This window comes from Schistocerca serialis, chromosome 2 (assembly GCF_023864345.2).
Source record: "Schistocerca serialis cubense isolate TAMUIC-IGC-003099 chromosome 2, iqSchSeri2.2, whole genome shotgun sequence".
NCBI lineage: Eukaryota > Metazoa > Arthropoda > Insecta > Orthoptera > Acrididae > Schistocerca > Schistocerca serialis.
Genome location: NC_064639.1, coordinates 828,697,056 through 828,713,562, shown reverse-complemented (window position 1 = coordinate 828,713,562; position 16,507 = coordinate 828,697,056). Strand labels below are relative to the sequence as shown.

Here is a 16,507-nt window from a genome sequence, read left to right as displayed (position 1 = left end):
TCAAAGCAGGTCTGTGTTGGTGATTCACACGAATCTGGCACTGATACATGGAGAGTCGAACTGTCTGCTTCTGTGTCATAGGACTGTTTTACAGCTTTAGATTGACTGTCGAATCTTTGTGGCAGTTTCTTCTTCATCGTCAGTTGAGGGGGTTTATTTGGAATGTCAAACAGTGTGGTTACTGCATTCCAAACGAGTTTGTTATTGTCTGCGTTCATGAACCGGTTTTGTTCGAAATGTAGCGAACAAAAGCTAATATTATTATACAGGTAAACTGGGTCTTTCTTCATAAGGTCTTCTCGTCTGCTATTAACTAGCCATTTTCTGCTCCTAAAACGAAACATTCATCATTTATACACATATAGTTTGCAAGCGAATCCTGACGATACAGTTTAGTAACATGATGGTACATACCTCCCAGGATCCTTAGGAAACCTAAAGAAAGACAGCTGTGGTGTCTTCTTCCTGTTGTTGCTGCAATTTATTGCGCTACAAACGCTCCCGATGGTAAAAACCATTGTATAAATCGAAATAAACAATCACTATTCGCTTTCACGATCGCGCCGAACTCACAGTTCAACCTACCGGCCGCTTGGGGCGCTGCTGGCGCTGTAGCAACAAAATAGAGGCGAAGTGTCGCGACTGTTATGTTAGACTGTGGTGACACTTTTGTTGCTTGTGTGAATCCACAGACATGTATCTGTATCTGTGACTCTCTGATGAACTGAACAACAGTAAAATCGCAGACCACTGAGAGCCAGAGCTCAGATATCACTGACTGACGGTGACAAATGAATGTCGTAATGGTGGAGAAATCAAATGCTTCGTTGATTTTTGAGTAACATCCAGGCCATATTATATTTGAATATATGGTTCCCGCTTCCCCTAAAATGTCAGCTTGATGAATTTCTTTAGCTCAGATACATATACTAATAAATACGTCTATTCATCATCATGGTTGAATCTAACGTTTAGTTCTATTTTAAAGGCAAATTTTTGTTTACATGCGCAGAAACAGTGTTAGCGTTAAGCTTGTGTTCTGTTACGTTTTATGACTGAACAACACTGAGATGATGGCTTTATTTCGCAACGGAAATGTTTGTAGTAAACATTTGACCACATAGTGCTTTATTAAGTTTGCAGCCACAGCGACTTCTTATCGCAGCTACGTAGTGAAAGGTCATGTCTCATTATGGTTGACGTGTTGTTTTTATTTTATTTATCTTAACCTCATTGATAACTTAATTAGATTAAGATACACTGTTATGAAATTAGAATGACGAAAAGCAGGTAACCGAATCAAGGTGGCACTAGGAAGATTACTGTTTAAAGTTGTATTACTATTTAATAAATCATTTGTCGTCTCGTTTACCGAATTATCAGTGACAACAATTTTTTGTTATACGTTTTAAAATGAAAAAGAAAACGCGAGCAACCGAGGTTGCCACATTACTCAGTGTGCTGCGATTCACAGCAAGAATCTTGTTGCCCCGGCATCACAACGCTTTGTTCCCAATATTTTCTACGTTGTACATTGCATACAAAAACCAAAAAATGAGAAATATTTCTGTGTCGTTAGTGCCATTACCCGACGATATTTTGCTAGAGCTAATTCCAGGATCTCTTCATGAAGTGATCGTAGATTCGAACACCTGTTTATTTGTTAGTAGTAGTATACTTGATGAGCTTCGTGTGGCAAATGGACACTGGGTAAAAGTACAGAAAACGGATTCAAAGATTGACTCGGAGAATGAATCGGAGCAAACATTAAAGTGTGTGCTGGTGCAAATAATCGGTCTTGTGAATCTTGACCCTCCTACAGCTTTAATTAGTGATGTGAAATATGACAACCTGAAAAATAGTTTGGAATTATCTGATAACCATAGCATATCAATTCTTGGACGCCAAGTGGACCAAAGTTTTGTACCTAGTAAAGCAAACAAAGCGGCTGTAAGATATGTAAAAAGACCTCCTGATATAGACAATGCATTAATGGATGTTGTGTTGACGAAATACTTCAAACATCCACGATACCTTTGTGAAAATGAACTATTTTGCATAAATGTTTTACACTGTGCACCAGAAATCCGTTACATGCCTGGTAACCAAGGTATCGAAAAACTGTACTTCGTAGTAGAGGAAATCACTGGTGAATCATATACTGATGATTTCTTAAAGGACGTTAAAATGGGGTACTTCGTAGAACAAAGTTCATCAACATTAATACAGGCTGGATGTCATCAGAGGTACCTCCCATCTGTTCGTTGGAGACTGGTGGCAGACAAGACAACTTTGGCTGCTTCAAATTATGATTCACATCTCATAACACTATGCCCATGGGGACTTGAGAAGTATTCTGAAGAATTAGAGAGGTCTCTGCGGCCATTTATTCTTAACACAAGGAGCTTAAAAGTGAAGCCCATGTTTTTGCTCTATGGACAGCGGGGATGTGGGAAAATGAGTATTATATCAAGTGTTGCACAGAAACTGGGTCTAGGAATTTGGAGCATAGACTGCTTGGAAATCCAGTCAGGAACTGCAGCATCGACAGAAGGGAAACTGAAATTTGCTTTTAGCAAAGTGAAACAATTTGCTCCATGCATCATGCTGATGAACAACATAGAGGTGAGAATAATTTATATCTTATGTGCACTACACAGTAGGAATTTAAAGTTTCATTTCAACTGCTCTGTGCAGATGATTGGTCAATTGGCGTGTCATTTGTGCTTCCATTCACATTTTAGGTTTTGTGTGGGGACCACTGCGTTGTGGTATGAGTGAAGATACTGAATACCATAGGAGATATTAGACCTATGTTTCTTCTGTACATTAAGTGAAAGACTTATCTATCATTAAGTATTGGTGGCTTATATACGACATGTAAAAGACACCATCCACATTCAGTTTCTATGTAAATAGTCACCCACATTGGCATCACATAAAGGTACTAGAAAAAAGTCATCCTTTCCACTCACACAGTTCAGTTGCTGTTCTACATTACAAGATATATAATGAGTATGTGACTTTATAGCTGGCCTATAGCTAGTGTCATGCACGACTACTGTTAGTGGGAGGCTTATTACAGTCAACATTACCTCTTACAGCAATAACAGGGATTTGTCATCTGAAGATCAAATTTTTAGATAATTTGTATGGGGAGTGGCAAGTTATATATTTGAATTTTGGATAGCCGCAAGGTCATGGCTTATGTCTGTATATATTGTTAAAAACAATATACACATAAATGAGCTGCATTTTGTACATAGCTAACAATTTGGAGAACATTTGGAAATTATTTTTGTAACTTGTGCCTGTTATGACCATATGTAACATGATATTAGTGAAAAAGTGAGTCACCTGTATGTTATTTGAAGTGTGACATATGTTATGCAGGTGGTATCTGATATTTTTTGTTTGTGCTTCTATGTTTTAGATGTTGTTTGTGTGTTTTGTTTACAGTGTGTCACATAGTTCTTGTGAGTGGTTGCCTAGATTGTGTAGTTTACTAGTCTTACAGATCTAACAAAGATGGTGATCTGTTTGAGTGGAGGAAGAGATGGAAAGATTTTGTTGTATTATAGACCTTTATAGGTGGATGTGACGAGTTCACTGTTGATCAAAGTACAGCCAGTGACGTTACTCTCAGCACTTTTCTTGGTTATGGAGGCTGTGTTGAAAAAGTGAACTGTAGAATACTTGATGTGTCAGGTTTGTGACTCAACAATAATCGTTTTTTGTACATACATATATGTCGCTTATAAAAACCCAGTTTTTACACTGTGATCTGATATTTCAAGTTATTAATATGTTTCAATGTGTTAATAAGAACGGCATTTCCATAAAAATAAAAAAAAAACATAAAAACACCTATTGCAGTGGGGGTTCTGTTTGCATGTTGGTTTTGTTTTGCTTAAGTTTTCATGTTTCAGGCTCATACTTAGCTGCTTGTTAATGACCACAGAGGTGTATCTGTATGATATCACATTGTTTATCAGTCTTGTTAAGAATTCCTTGGCCATTGAAGAGAGACCTACAAAATTCCACAAAATAATTTTACTATATTTTTTAAAGAATGATCTAAACAGCATTATTATTACATTAGTTACTCCCATAAGGAGCATGGTATGAAAGTAATCTAGCATTTTCATTTGCATGTGCAAACAATGACAGATACTTCTTCTACATCTACATCTACATTGATACTCCGCAAGCCACCCAACGGTGTGTGGCGGAGGGCACTTTACGTGCCACTGTCATTACCTCCCTTTCCTGTTCCAGTCGCGTATGGTTCGCGGGAAGAACGACTGTCTGAAAGCCTCCGTGCGCGCTCTAATCTCTCTAATTTTACATTCGTGATCTCCTCGGGAAGTATAAGTAGGGGGAAGCAATATATTCGATACCTCATCCAGAAACGCACCCTCTCGAAACCTGGCGAGCAAGCTACACCGCGATGCAGAGCGCCTCTCTTGCAGAGTCTGCCACTTGAGCTTATTAAACATCTCCGTAACGCTATCACGGTTACCAAATAACCCAGTGACGAAACGCGCCGCTCTTCTTTGGATCTTCTCTATCTCCTCCGTCAACCCGACCTGGTACGGATCCCACACTGATGAGCAATACTCAAGTATAGGTCGAACGAGTGTTTTGTAAGCCACCTCCTTTGTTGATGGACTACATTTTCTAAGCACTCTCCCAATGAATCTCAACCTGGTACCCGCCTTACCAACAATTAGTTTTATATGATCATTCCACTTCAAATCGTTCCGTACGCATACTCCCAGATATTTTACAGAAGTAACTGCTACCAGTGTTTGTTCCGCTATCATATAATCATACAATAAAGGATCCTTCTTTCTATGTATTCGCAATACATTACATTTGTCTATGTTAAGGGTCAGTTGCCACTCCCTGCACCAAGTGCCTATCCGCTGCAGATCTTCCTGTATTTCGCTACAATTTTCTAATGCAGCAACTTCTCTGTATACTACAGCATCATCCGCGAAAAGCCGCATGGAACTTCCGACACTATCTACTAAGTCATTTATATATATTGTGAAAAGCAATGGTCCCATAACACTCCCCTGTGGCACGCCAGAGGTTACTTTAACGTCTGTAGACGTCTCTCCATTGATAACAACATGCTATGTTCTGTTTGCTAAAAACTCTTCAATCCAGCCACACAGCTGGTCTGATATTCCGTAGGCTCTTACTTTGTTTATCAGGCGACAGTGCGGAACTGTATCGAACGCCTTCCGGAAGTCAAGAAAAATAGCATCTACCTGGGAGCCTGTATCTAATATTTTCTGGGTCTCATGAACAAATAAGGCGAGTTGGGTCTCACACGATCGCTGTTTCCGGAATCCATGTTGATTCCTACATAGTAGATTCTGGGTTTCCAGAAATGACATGATACGCGAGCAAAAAACATTATTGTTATTGCATAACACGCTAAATGGGCTGATTGAACCTATTGATACCAAGTGTTGCCTTTGGCCCATGATATAATTATATTGTGGCAGTGATGCACAAATACAGAGAGAACAGAACAGTTACAATATTTGCTTTGCATCTGTATTATTATTTCGAATGTAGGTTGTGTTGGCAGACTGATGTGTAGCATAGTCTGGTGTCTGGATTACACTGAAAGATGTGAGTCTGATAATGAATTAGTAAAGCAGTATCAAAGGCTTCAATTAACCCAACAGAAACTGATTTGTGTAATCATCACTAAATTCATTCATTCATCATATTCTGAGGACCCTGTTATGAAAGAGAATTTTCTGGGGTGTGGAATTAGTTAAGGTATAAATAGCGAAGAGTAATAGCTGTTAAAAATTAATCATGTACACCATATTAAAAGTAAGAGGGCACTACCAGAATGAATGTTCATACTGCATCACAGTGTGCACTGATATGAAACATCCTGGAAGATTAATGCTGTGTGCTGGGCCAGGACTCGAACCTGGGTCTAACACACAGTTTTAATCTGCCAGGATTAGTCATATCAGCGCACTTCGCTGCAGGATGTAAACTCATTGTGAGAACCACTCCCCGGGCTGTGGCTTAGCCATGTTTCTGCAATATCCTTTCTTTTAAGAGTGCTAATCCTGCAAGTTATGCAGGAGACATTCAGTGTTGTTTGAAAGATAGGAGATGAGGCACTGGCAAAAGTCTTGAGTTGTGCTTGGCTACCTCGGTTGCTAAAGCACTTGCCTGTGAAAGTCAGAGTTCCCAAATTCGAATCCTGGTCCAGCACACAGTTTTAATCCTTCAGGATGTTTCAAAGTGTCACTCCATTTATATATACTATTTACATTTGAACTGGATAATTTTAACATATTTTGATTGACAGGGAAACTGCTACTTGAAAGAATTGCCGCCACCCCAACTATATTGAGTAGCTATTGTTTCCTGTTGCTAAGATTAATATTTGTCCAATCACATCAATATGGTTATAATTAATGATTATCAAAGGATAGTATTTATTCACATGCATTAAGCATAGAAATGTATTTACAATGAACACCACTCTTTACCATGCAGATATTGCAGCTTCCATTTTAATTTGCTGTTTGCTTTAACATTGGAAGCTTTAGCCAGTAAGTGATTAGAAATGCCTCTTCCCGGGACGCATTAATCATTTTTATTAATGTCGATCTGCATTAGTTAAGCTTTTTATTTTTTCTAAAGTCAAGAACTAAGCTTTTTGCTGTGACCCAGTTAAATGCATTTTCTGTTGTATTGACTGTGTCTGGTAAGGTTGAATTTGAACCCCTTATTAGTTTATCATCACATAAAAATTGTTTTTCTTAATTACTCTCAGTGCAGGCATACAAATAATAATCAGGCAGTGGCAGGAAAACACCACTATTTAGTATAACTGAAAAAGTGAGAGCTTTGTAAAAAATTTGTAACTTTTATGCTAATCTGGTTATTTGACCTGAGTAAGCAAAAGCAGTTTAACAACAACTGATGATTAATTCAGTTTCTAATGATGATTACCTAGGATGAGGCATGCCTTAATTTATTTGTTTGCCTGAAGGGTTTCCTCTATTATTTGAGTGATGGAGTACAATAAATGTTTGACTCACTATCAAACATTACAAATATTGAAAAACTTTATCAGTCACAAGTGCAGATAAAAAATAGGAACAGGCAAAAAACTGAACCTTGTGGGATGTTACATTTGATTGCCTTGTGCCCTGCATTCAGTTGCAATCCTTCGGTGCTATCCTATAATGTAACCACTTTTTTTTTTTTTTTTTTTTTTTTTTTTTTTTTTTTTTTTTTTTTTTTTTTGTGTCTACTTGACCAATTCAAGGGGAATGGGAAGACAAAAGAGAAGAAAAGGTTACAGGAAATTCACTGTTCAGAGTGTAAATAAGAAGTCATTTCAGATTGGTTGACATTTGTACGTGCCTGTGCCTGTTATTACACATTAAGTAGGAATTTTTTTGTATTAGTTTCACTTTGGAGATCATTTTAGATGTTGTATTATAAATCATGCTCTTTTGGTAATACCGAAACCCCTAGATTTCAGAATAATGTTGTAGATACAAGTTAGCATACTTTATGCCTTTTTTGTTGCAGTATTTATGTAAGACTAAAAATGAAGAAGAAGATGCACGAACAATCTGTGTATTTCATGAGGAAGCAGCCAAGTTGTTCAGTAATGTGGGAGATCTTCCCATAATATTGATTGCTGTTTGTGACAACAGGAGTGAATCTCTGGTATGGTTACAGTTCAGTTAAATACACTTATTACTAATTCAGTAACTATGAGACAGAATTGCTGGAAGTACATACCTCCAGGAGGTGAAATGTTTAGCACTGGTAATAGTGATGCACCAAAGTAAAAAGGATGCCATGATCATAACTTTCAGAACTATTAGTTTGTTTTTCGGGCAGGAGAGACCCATCAACTGTAGTCCTTACTAAAGGTGGGTCCCTCTCATTGTGGGGGCTAAGTGACTTCCTTTTTCCAGATTTACTTTCCCCATTCTATCCATCTCTCCTCCCCAAGGAAGGAACTAATGACTCTAGGATAATGTCATCACTTTGGTGTGTGTGTGTGTGTGTGTGTGTGTGTGTGTGTGTGTGAGTGTGACAACAGTGCTAAACATTTCACTGGGCAGCAGTCTATTTCGTGTGTGTTATTTTTCTCTTTAGACATTTCATTTGATACTGTTGTTACTAGTTTATATTTCTGTGTTTTTATGTCTTTATTTCCTCAATTTTAGTTATAAAGTTTGAAAAGAAACTGCCGTATCTGCTGGTGATTATAGTGGAAAGTAGGGAAGAATTACAGCAGTGTGTAAAACACAGTCGCCCCCAGGGGCTCGGCATTCATTTGCTGGATACGGGCTTGGCGACCCCGGGGTTACAGGGCTGGGAATTGGTAAGCGCCAGCAGGCCCCTGTCACTGTAAGCTCTGGGCATGCTTCAGCAACCACCTTGCGGCGCGGCGGTGGAACGTTGTGTGTCACAGGGAGTGGAGATCTTGGCTTGACTGCCCAGATCACAACGATGGAATAAACCTCTATAAAAAAAACCTCTATCTCAAGGTGTGCTGCGCGCTGATGAGATGCATGGCTGTTGAGGTGGAACAGTCATTAGCGGGGAACCTGTCGCACCTCGGTTGTATAAGGCTTACTCAGGCACACGGGACTCTGTCTGAGTGGTCCCTTATTTCCCTAGCTGCTTGTGGGACCGAGATGGAACCCTCGAAATCTTCTTCTTCTCCTCCCAGCAGGAAGTGTGTACTGCCTGGGAGTTCTCACACCCATTCATCAAAAAGAATGAGGGTGGCTAGTCCTCCTGATAATCAACTTGTTGTCAGTAATGGGACTCAAGGAGTTGTGAATCATAATGACTTTGTAGTGATCAAGAAGAAGGAGGGGACCTTTGAAAAAGTGTATCCTTCTAAATCCATAAAGGCTTAGAAGGGCTGGCTGGAACCCAAAAGTCTATTAAGCAGTTGCACAATAGTTCCTTGCTTGTTGAGACTAACCAGGCAAAGCAGGTGGAACTCCTTAAGAAGTCACAGAAATTGGGTGAGTACGACATCATTGTTGAGTTGCGTAACTCCCTTAACTCCAGCAGAGGCGTGGTAACCTGTTGTGATATTATGGATATAGATGTTGCTGAACTCAAACAAAAATGGGCACCACAGGGGATCATAGATGTGGATCAAAGGACATGCAAGAACAATGGAGAGACTGAGAAGACTGTCACTTTTATTGTGGCAGGTTTCCTCCAACTTAGGGTTCAGCCCTATGTACCTAACCCTATGTGATGCTTCAAATGCCAGCATTTTGGCCATACAACACTGAGTTGCAGAGGTGAAGCGACTTGTGGGAAGTGTGGAAAGGCAGCCCATGAAGCTGGGACGGACTGTCCATTTCTAGCAGTCTGTATTTACTGCTCTGGAAGTCACCCAATCTGGAGCCAAGCCTGCCCTGTTTTTGCAGAGGAATGCAAAATTCAGGAAATCAAAGTGACTAAGCGGGTCTCATATGCAGAAGCCAAAAAGGACTATCAGGCGATGAAACCCCGTCTTTGCCACTTCTTATGCTTCATCGATGCAGAAACCTATTATTAAGGTTGACGCTTCGACTCAGACGATGTCCAGTGTTCCCTTGTCCACCTCTAGCACCTGTACTTGCACCTGTATGTACCAAAGTAAGTGAAAGGCATAGCGATTCAAACAACTACAGTGGAAGAGACCAGTAATGCTTCCACAGTGCACAGCCCAAGGCACCCCAAAAGCAGAGTGTCCCTCAATACCAAGTTTCTTAGAAGAAAAGTGGCTCTCACTGCTCCCTTCGCCCCCTCATCCTTTCTGGGAAAGGGAGCAGGGAAAGGATCTCAATATACAGGTCAAAAGCTGACCCGGGCACCATCAGACGCCATTCTGGCACATCTGACTGATGATGAGGACATCATGGATTTTGATGCCTCATCACCAGACCCAGTCAGCCCCAAAACCCTGCCTCACTCTACAAGTGCCTCACCACTTTGGCACAAAGACGGGTAATTCAAGACCACATTGACGAAATGGCTCCCATACTTCAATGGAATATAAATGGATACAGGACTCATCTGGCGGAACTGAGACTCCTTGTACAGGACAGACCCTTTTGCCTCTGCCTTCAAGAGACTCATTTTAAAGAGACTGACACACCTGTACTTATAGGTTATCACCTTTATAGAAACGACAACCTTATGGTGACAGGACAAAAGGTGGGGTTGCAGTGTTCATAAAGGACACTTTCCACTCCTCACCTATTCCCTTAACAATAACACCACAAGCGGTTACTATTCAGATAGTGGCCCATGTTGACATCACAGTGTGCTCTTTGTGTTTACCACCCCATAAGCCTCTTGATAGTGGGGTCCTCACTCATCATCTTGATGAACTACCCCGACCCTTTCTCCTTTTGGGGGACTTCAATGCACACAGTGCACTATGGGGTTCTCTAACACCACATGCTCCAAGGGTCGGGTACTTGAGGAAATGCTGCACAAAGCAGATCTTATACTGCTGAACATGGGTCAAGCCACATGTTTTAGCACCGCTACAGGTTCGTCTACAGTCATAGACCTCTCCTGCTCCCCTGCTCTTGGGGACATTGTTCAGTGGGCAGTGGATGATGACCTTCATGTTAGTGACCATGTCCCAATCTGGATCCATCTGCTTGATGGAGCAGATCCTGAAAGAAAGCCGCCGAGATGGTTATTCAAGAAGGCTAACTGGATGCTTTAGAGGCAGTTAGCTGTTTTCGAGCAATGTGATGGCATCCAGGACTGGGTGGATCACATTACGGCTGTGATTCGCCATGCTACTGATGCATCCATCCCAAAGTCTGTGGAAGTGTCTAGGAGGCGACCTGTCCCTTGGCGGAATGATGAGTGTTGCTTTGCAATCAGGAACAGGAGGGCAGCAATGCGGTGATTCAGTCGATGCCCTACAGATGAGAATCTTGCAAACTTTTGAATAGCGCACAGCAAAGGTGAGGAGAGTAATTTGGGAAAGTAAGAAGAGGTCTTGACAAGAGTTCCTGAACTCCATCAATAGGTCCACACCCACATGCAAAGTATGGGAAGCCATTAGGAGGATCTCAAGGCACAACTCTTGACCACCAATAGCAGTTGTATGAATACAAGGGTCTCTTGTAACATCGACAATGGATATAGCTCAGACAATGGCTGAATCATACAAATCCATTACGGCCGATTCTAGCCAGGATCCCACCTCCTGTCAATATCGGGAGGCACAGGAGAAGGCTGATCTTGATTTCCGTTCCACCAGCATGGAAGAATGCAACCTGCCTTTCTCTCTGTGGGAGCTGGATTCTGCATTGTCAGTTGCTTGTGATATGACCCTGGAAACAACCTACATCATGCTACAAGAGCTGGACCGACAGTCGAAAGAAGTCCTCCTTCAGCTCTTCAATAAAATTTGGATAACTGGTGACTTTCCCAACTCATGGGAGGAATCTGTTTTAATCCCAGTTTTAAAACCAGGAAAGGATCAAACAGATCCTGGCAGTTATCGTAGTATTAGCCTGACAACCTGCGTAGGAAAGACACTGGAGTGTATGGTCAGTCGGCGCCTAGTGTGGGTTCTGGAAACCATGTCCCCGTGTGGGTTCAGGAGGTATCACTCCATTCTCGATAACCTGACCCTGCTCGAAGATGCAATTCAACAAGCTCTCCTTCATAAGCAACACCTATCGGTGTTTTCTTCAATTTGGAAAAGCCTGCAATACTACCTGGAGGCATAATATTTTGTCGCAGCTCCATCAGTGGGGATTCCGCAGATGTCTACCGACCCTCATATGGTCCTTTCTCTCGGACAGATACTTTAGATACAGGGTTGGGAATGTCTTGTCTGACCATTTTAAGCAGGAGAATGGTGTCCGTCAAGGGAGTGTTTTAAGTGTCATGGCTTTCGCCATCACAATCAATAGTATTACAACCACAGTGTGACGTCCAGTACTATGTTCCTTATTTGTGGATGACTTCTCCGTCTTCTGTGCATCCTACAGCCTCGCCACGGCTACTTGCCAATTGCAGCTGACGATCAGATGGTTCGAGGAATGGTCTCACACCACAGGTTTTAAATTCTCATTAGAGAAAACAGTTTGTGTTGCTTTTAATCACTCCTGCTCTCTGTTTAATTTGCCCATTTTAAAACTGGGGGACTCCGATCTTACTTTTATGGAAAAGGTGAAGTATCTGGGTCTTATCTTTGATGAGAAGTTAACATGGTTGCCTCACCTTAAAGAACTGAAACTGAGATGTCTCAAGGCCTTAAACATCCTTAAATGTGTTAGTCATAGGTCTTGGGGAGCTGACAGAGCATGTCTGCTTTGTAAGGCCTTTGTGCGACCTCAGCTTGAATATGGATGCCAGATTTATGGGTCAGCAAGGTCTTCATACCTTAAAATGCTGGATGCTGTTCACTATGATGGTATTAGGCTGTCAACAGGGGCCTATCACATGAGCCCTGTTGTTAGTTTGTGTGCAGAGGCTGGTGAACCTCCACTGCCTATTCGACGTCTTCTTCTCATAAAGTGCTTTGTTTGTTCCTACATCGCCAGCATCCAGTTGCGTTGTTGAGCCGCCACTGGAATGGCTGTTCGATCATCGACCACAAGCAACACATCATTTGGGATCTGTGCAAGGGAGATCCTTGAATTATTACAGGTGGGGGGCATTAAGCTCCAAAGCCAGGGGTAGAGTAGGGCATCCCCCTGACTACTACCAAGGCCTAGATTGCTTTTAGAACTGACTGCTTACAAGAAGCATTGTACCCCAGACCATGTTTTTAAAATTAAATTTAATGAATTTTTATGTAACCACCCAGATTTTATTACCGTCTACACGGATGGTTCTAAGCAGGGAGATGTTTTCGGTTGTTCTGTTGTGTTCCGGGACACTGTCCTCAGGATAGGGCTCCCAGAGCAGTTTTCAATTTATTACTTGGAATTGTTTGCTATCCTGAGAGCAATGGAGCAGATGAGATGGCGCCGTGACAAAAAATTTATCATCTACTCCGATTTGTAAAGTGTCCTTCTCACTGTTGGACAGATTTACACAGGAGATCAGATGGTGTAACAATTGCAGGATGCTCTCCTTCTCTTGCACAGGCAAAACGAGGAAATCATTTTTTCTGGGTTCCAGGGCACATAGGCATCCAGGGAAACGAACTCGCTGATGCTTCTGCTAAGGAGACTTGCTCCCTTCCTCCTCCTGCCAGCTGTTCAGTCCCTCTGCTGGCTGTCACTTCATTTGTGACGAGGAAGGCCATATGTTGGTGGGACTACCAGTGGCTGGAAGTGAGGAACAATAAACTATGTGCCATCAAAACTTGGGGTGACCATGGATCACCTCCTTCTGCTTGCGACAGTGTGAAGAAGTAGCCCTTACTCGGCTTAGAGTGGGACATTGCCCACTGACACACGGCTTCCTCTTACGTCAGGAGGAGCCCCCAGTATGTCAGAGATGCGGGACACAGCTGTCAGTATGGCATATTTTAACTGAGTGTGTTTTATATGATGACCTGAGTGTTGAACTGGGTCTCCCACAGGATCTTCCCTCATTTTAACTGATAACAAGGCGAGTGTTGTTCGCGTCTTAAAATTTTGAGTGCTGTCCGGAATTCTTCCCGAAATACTTGGTGTGCAATCTTAATGTGTCACAGAGTGGCTGGGTCATGTATTGTTTCTAAGTTATAATCTAGCCATGCTTATTTGTCCCTTTCTTAACAGCATCTTTAGAGGTATTCTCTCCATGATTTCATTTATTTATCCTGCTGTGCTTCACTGGGGTTTTATTACGGGCTTTTCTGAACCTCACCTTCCTGATGTTGCTTTACATTTCCTGTGGTAGGATCAAATGTAGTTTCCCAGTTTATTGATCTCCTTCCATAGATTATGAAAATCTTCTTCGGTATAACAATTATGCAAGGGCGCTGATGACCTAGCTGTTTAGTGCCCTCCACCATAAATCATCATCATCATCATCATCATCATCATCATCATCACCATCATCAAAACACAGTCATAAGAAAGGAAGACAACTCATGGCAACAAAATAACTGACTTACAGCAAACAGTACAAAAGAAACTATGGAATGTTGTTAAAATTTCACAATGTTCTAAACAAGGACCCATTTATCCATCAATAAATACTTATATTATAAAGTTTAGTGTTGTGTATCTACTCTGCTATGTAGATCGTGAAGAGGTTGGAAGTGGAGATCAGGGGATGGTTTTTCCTAGATTTTGTCTCTCAACCCCAGGCACTTTCATGACTCTGTATGCCAAAACCTTGATACATCTTAGTGGACTCTGTGTAATAGCAGTGAGAGATGTTAATGTAACATAAATATGTCAATATTCAACCGTATATTGCCATATTAATGTGTTACATATGCTGTCAATGTATCCATAGCTGTATGCATGCACTTGCTTTGTAACTTGACTTGTCCATTATCTGCTACATATGATGCTTTGTATGTAAGAGGACTCGACCAAGGCAGCAGACTGGACCTATCGGTAGTATATTTATTATTTGTCAGCAAGACTGATATTCAGTCTGCAGCAATTTTTTTCCTTTTTTTTAATATTATAAAATGGCCCTTTGCTTCTCATGAAATTAAAATGGCCCTCTTGCTGATTTTTGTATGCTGTACACAAAAAGAGAAGCAGGCTCTTCAGTTGGGAGTACTACTGCCAAATCATATTTCATCAGTTCTAAAGTCACTGGCAGATTTCCAAAACAATTTCTGGATTCTTCCACTTTAGTATAGGGAAGTTGAAGTCTTTCATTTAAAACTTCAGAATTGTTATTTATTTTTTTCATTGTGTACGTTTACTCACCATCTGATTAGAGTACTGGGGAAATTTCAAAATACAGCCCACATTTTTAATATGTCTTCACTGTTACAAAATAACAGCTAATGATAGGCAGCATTATTTTAATATTTGTATCATTTTTCTATTGTATACTCAGTAAGACTAATGATGGGTACATCTTGCTAAACTATCAGGTCATCCTTCATGAATTTGAGTAATAGCATCTCTGCTCTTTGAAGTTGGGCATTATGGAGGCTGCCCCCCCCCCCCCCTCCCCCGCCCCTCTCCTCTCTATTGTGTACAGAATGCTATACTTACAAGTTGTTGCATTGTTTTATTTCCATATTTTGGTGGTACAGAGCATATAATTCTAAAAAATAAGTGTTGTTGTTGTTGTTGTTGTTGTTGTCTTCAGTCCTGAGACTGGTTTGACGCAGCTCTCCATGCTACTCTATCCTGTGCAAGCTTCTTCATCTCCCAGTACCTGCTGCAACCTACATCCTTTTGAATCTGCTTAGTGTATTCATCTCTTGGTCTCCCTCTAGAATTTTTACCCTCCACGCTGCCCTCCAATACTAAATTGGTGATCCCTTGATGCCTCAGAACATGTCCTGCCAACCGATCCCTTCTTTTAGTCAAGTTGTGCCACAAACTTCTCTTCTCCCCAATCCTGTTCAATACCTCCTCATTATTTATGTGATCTACCCATCTAATCTTCAGCATTATTCTTTAGCACCACATCTCGAAAGCTTCTATTCTCTTCTTGTCCAGACTATTTATTGTCCATGTTTCACTTCCATACATGGCCACACTCCACACAAATACTTTCATAAATGACTTCCTGACACTTAAATCTATATTCGATGTTAACAAATTTCTCTTCTTCGCAAACTCTTTCCTTGCCATTGCCAGTCTACATTTTATATCCTCTCTACTTCGACCATCATCAGTTATTTTGCACCCCAAATATGTCTGCTTGTGTCTGTATGTGTGGATGGATATGTGCGTGTGTATACCTGTCCTTTTTTCCCCCTAAGGTAAGTCTTTCCGCTCCCGGGATTGGAATGACTCCTTACCCTCTCCCTTAAAACCCACTTCCTTTCGTCTTCCCCTCTCCTTCCCTCTTTCCTGATGAGGCAACAGTCTGTTGCGAAAGCTTGAATTTTGTGTGTATGTTTGTGTGTCTATCGACCTGCCAGCGCTTTTGTTCGGTAAGTCACCTCATCTTTGTTTTTTTTTTTATATATATATATATAGACACACACACAAACATACACACAAAATTCAAGCTTTCGCAACAGACTGTTGCCTCATCAGGAAAGAGGGAAGGAGAGGGGAAGACGAAAGGAAGTGGGTTTTAAGGGAGAGGGTAAGGAGTCATATATATATATTACTGTTGTTCATAAAAGGATAATGCTAGAAGCTACAAGTTCTCTTTCTTTTCGAACGTGCTTATCGACAGCTCAGCACTTGTGTTTTTGGTGAGTGGTCTCATTTAATCCAAAAATGTCTCTTTCTCATATTATGTGAATAGTAAAAATTCTTCTGTAAGTATTATTTGCTGTGTTTGAAGTATGTTAGTGTCATAGATGAACATAGGGAGGGAGGAGGGGTTGCATGTAGTAGTTGCAGTTTTTTTTAAA

General features: G+C 41.0%; 1 protein-coding gene across 1 annotated transcript in view; it reads left to right on the top strand.

The window, feature by feature from the left end:
* The first annotated feature begins 821 nt into the window (after positions 1 to 821).
* LOC126458093 (peroxisome assembly factor 2) overlaps positions 822 to 16,507 on the top strand; it is a 145,313-nt gene continuing 129,627 nt past the window's right edge. The window contains exons 1-2 of the mRNA XM_050094915.1: positions 822 to 2,625; positions 7,591 to 7,731. Of these exons, the coding sequence (XP_049950872.1) occupies positions 1,414 to 2,625; positions 7,591 to 7,731 (1,353 nt within the window). The 5' untranslated portion in view covers positions 822 to 1,413. The remainder of the gene's footprint in view (positions 2,626 to 7,590; positions 7,732 to 16,507) is intronic.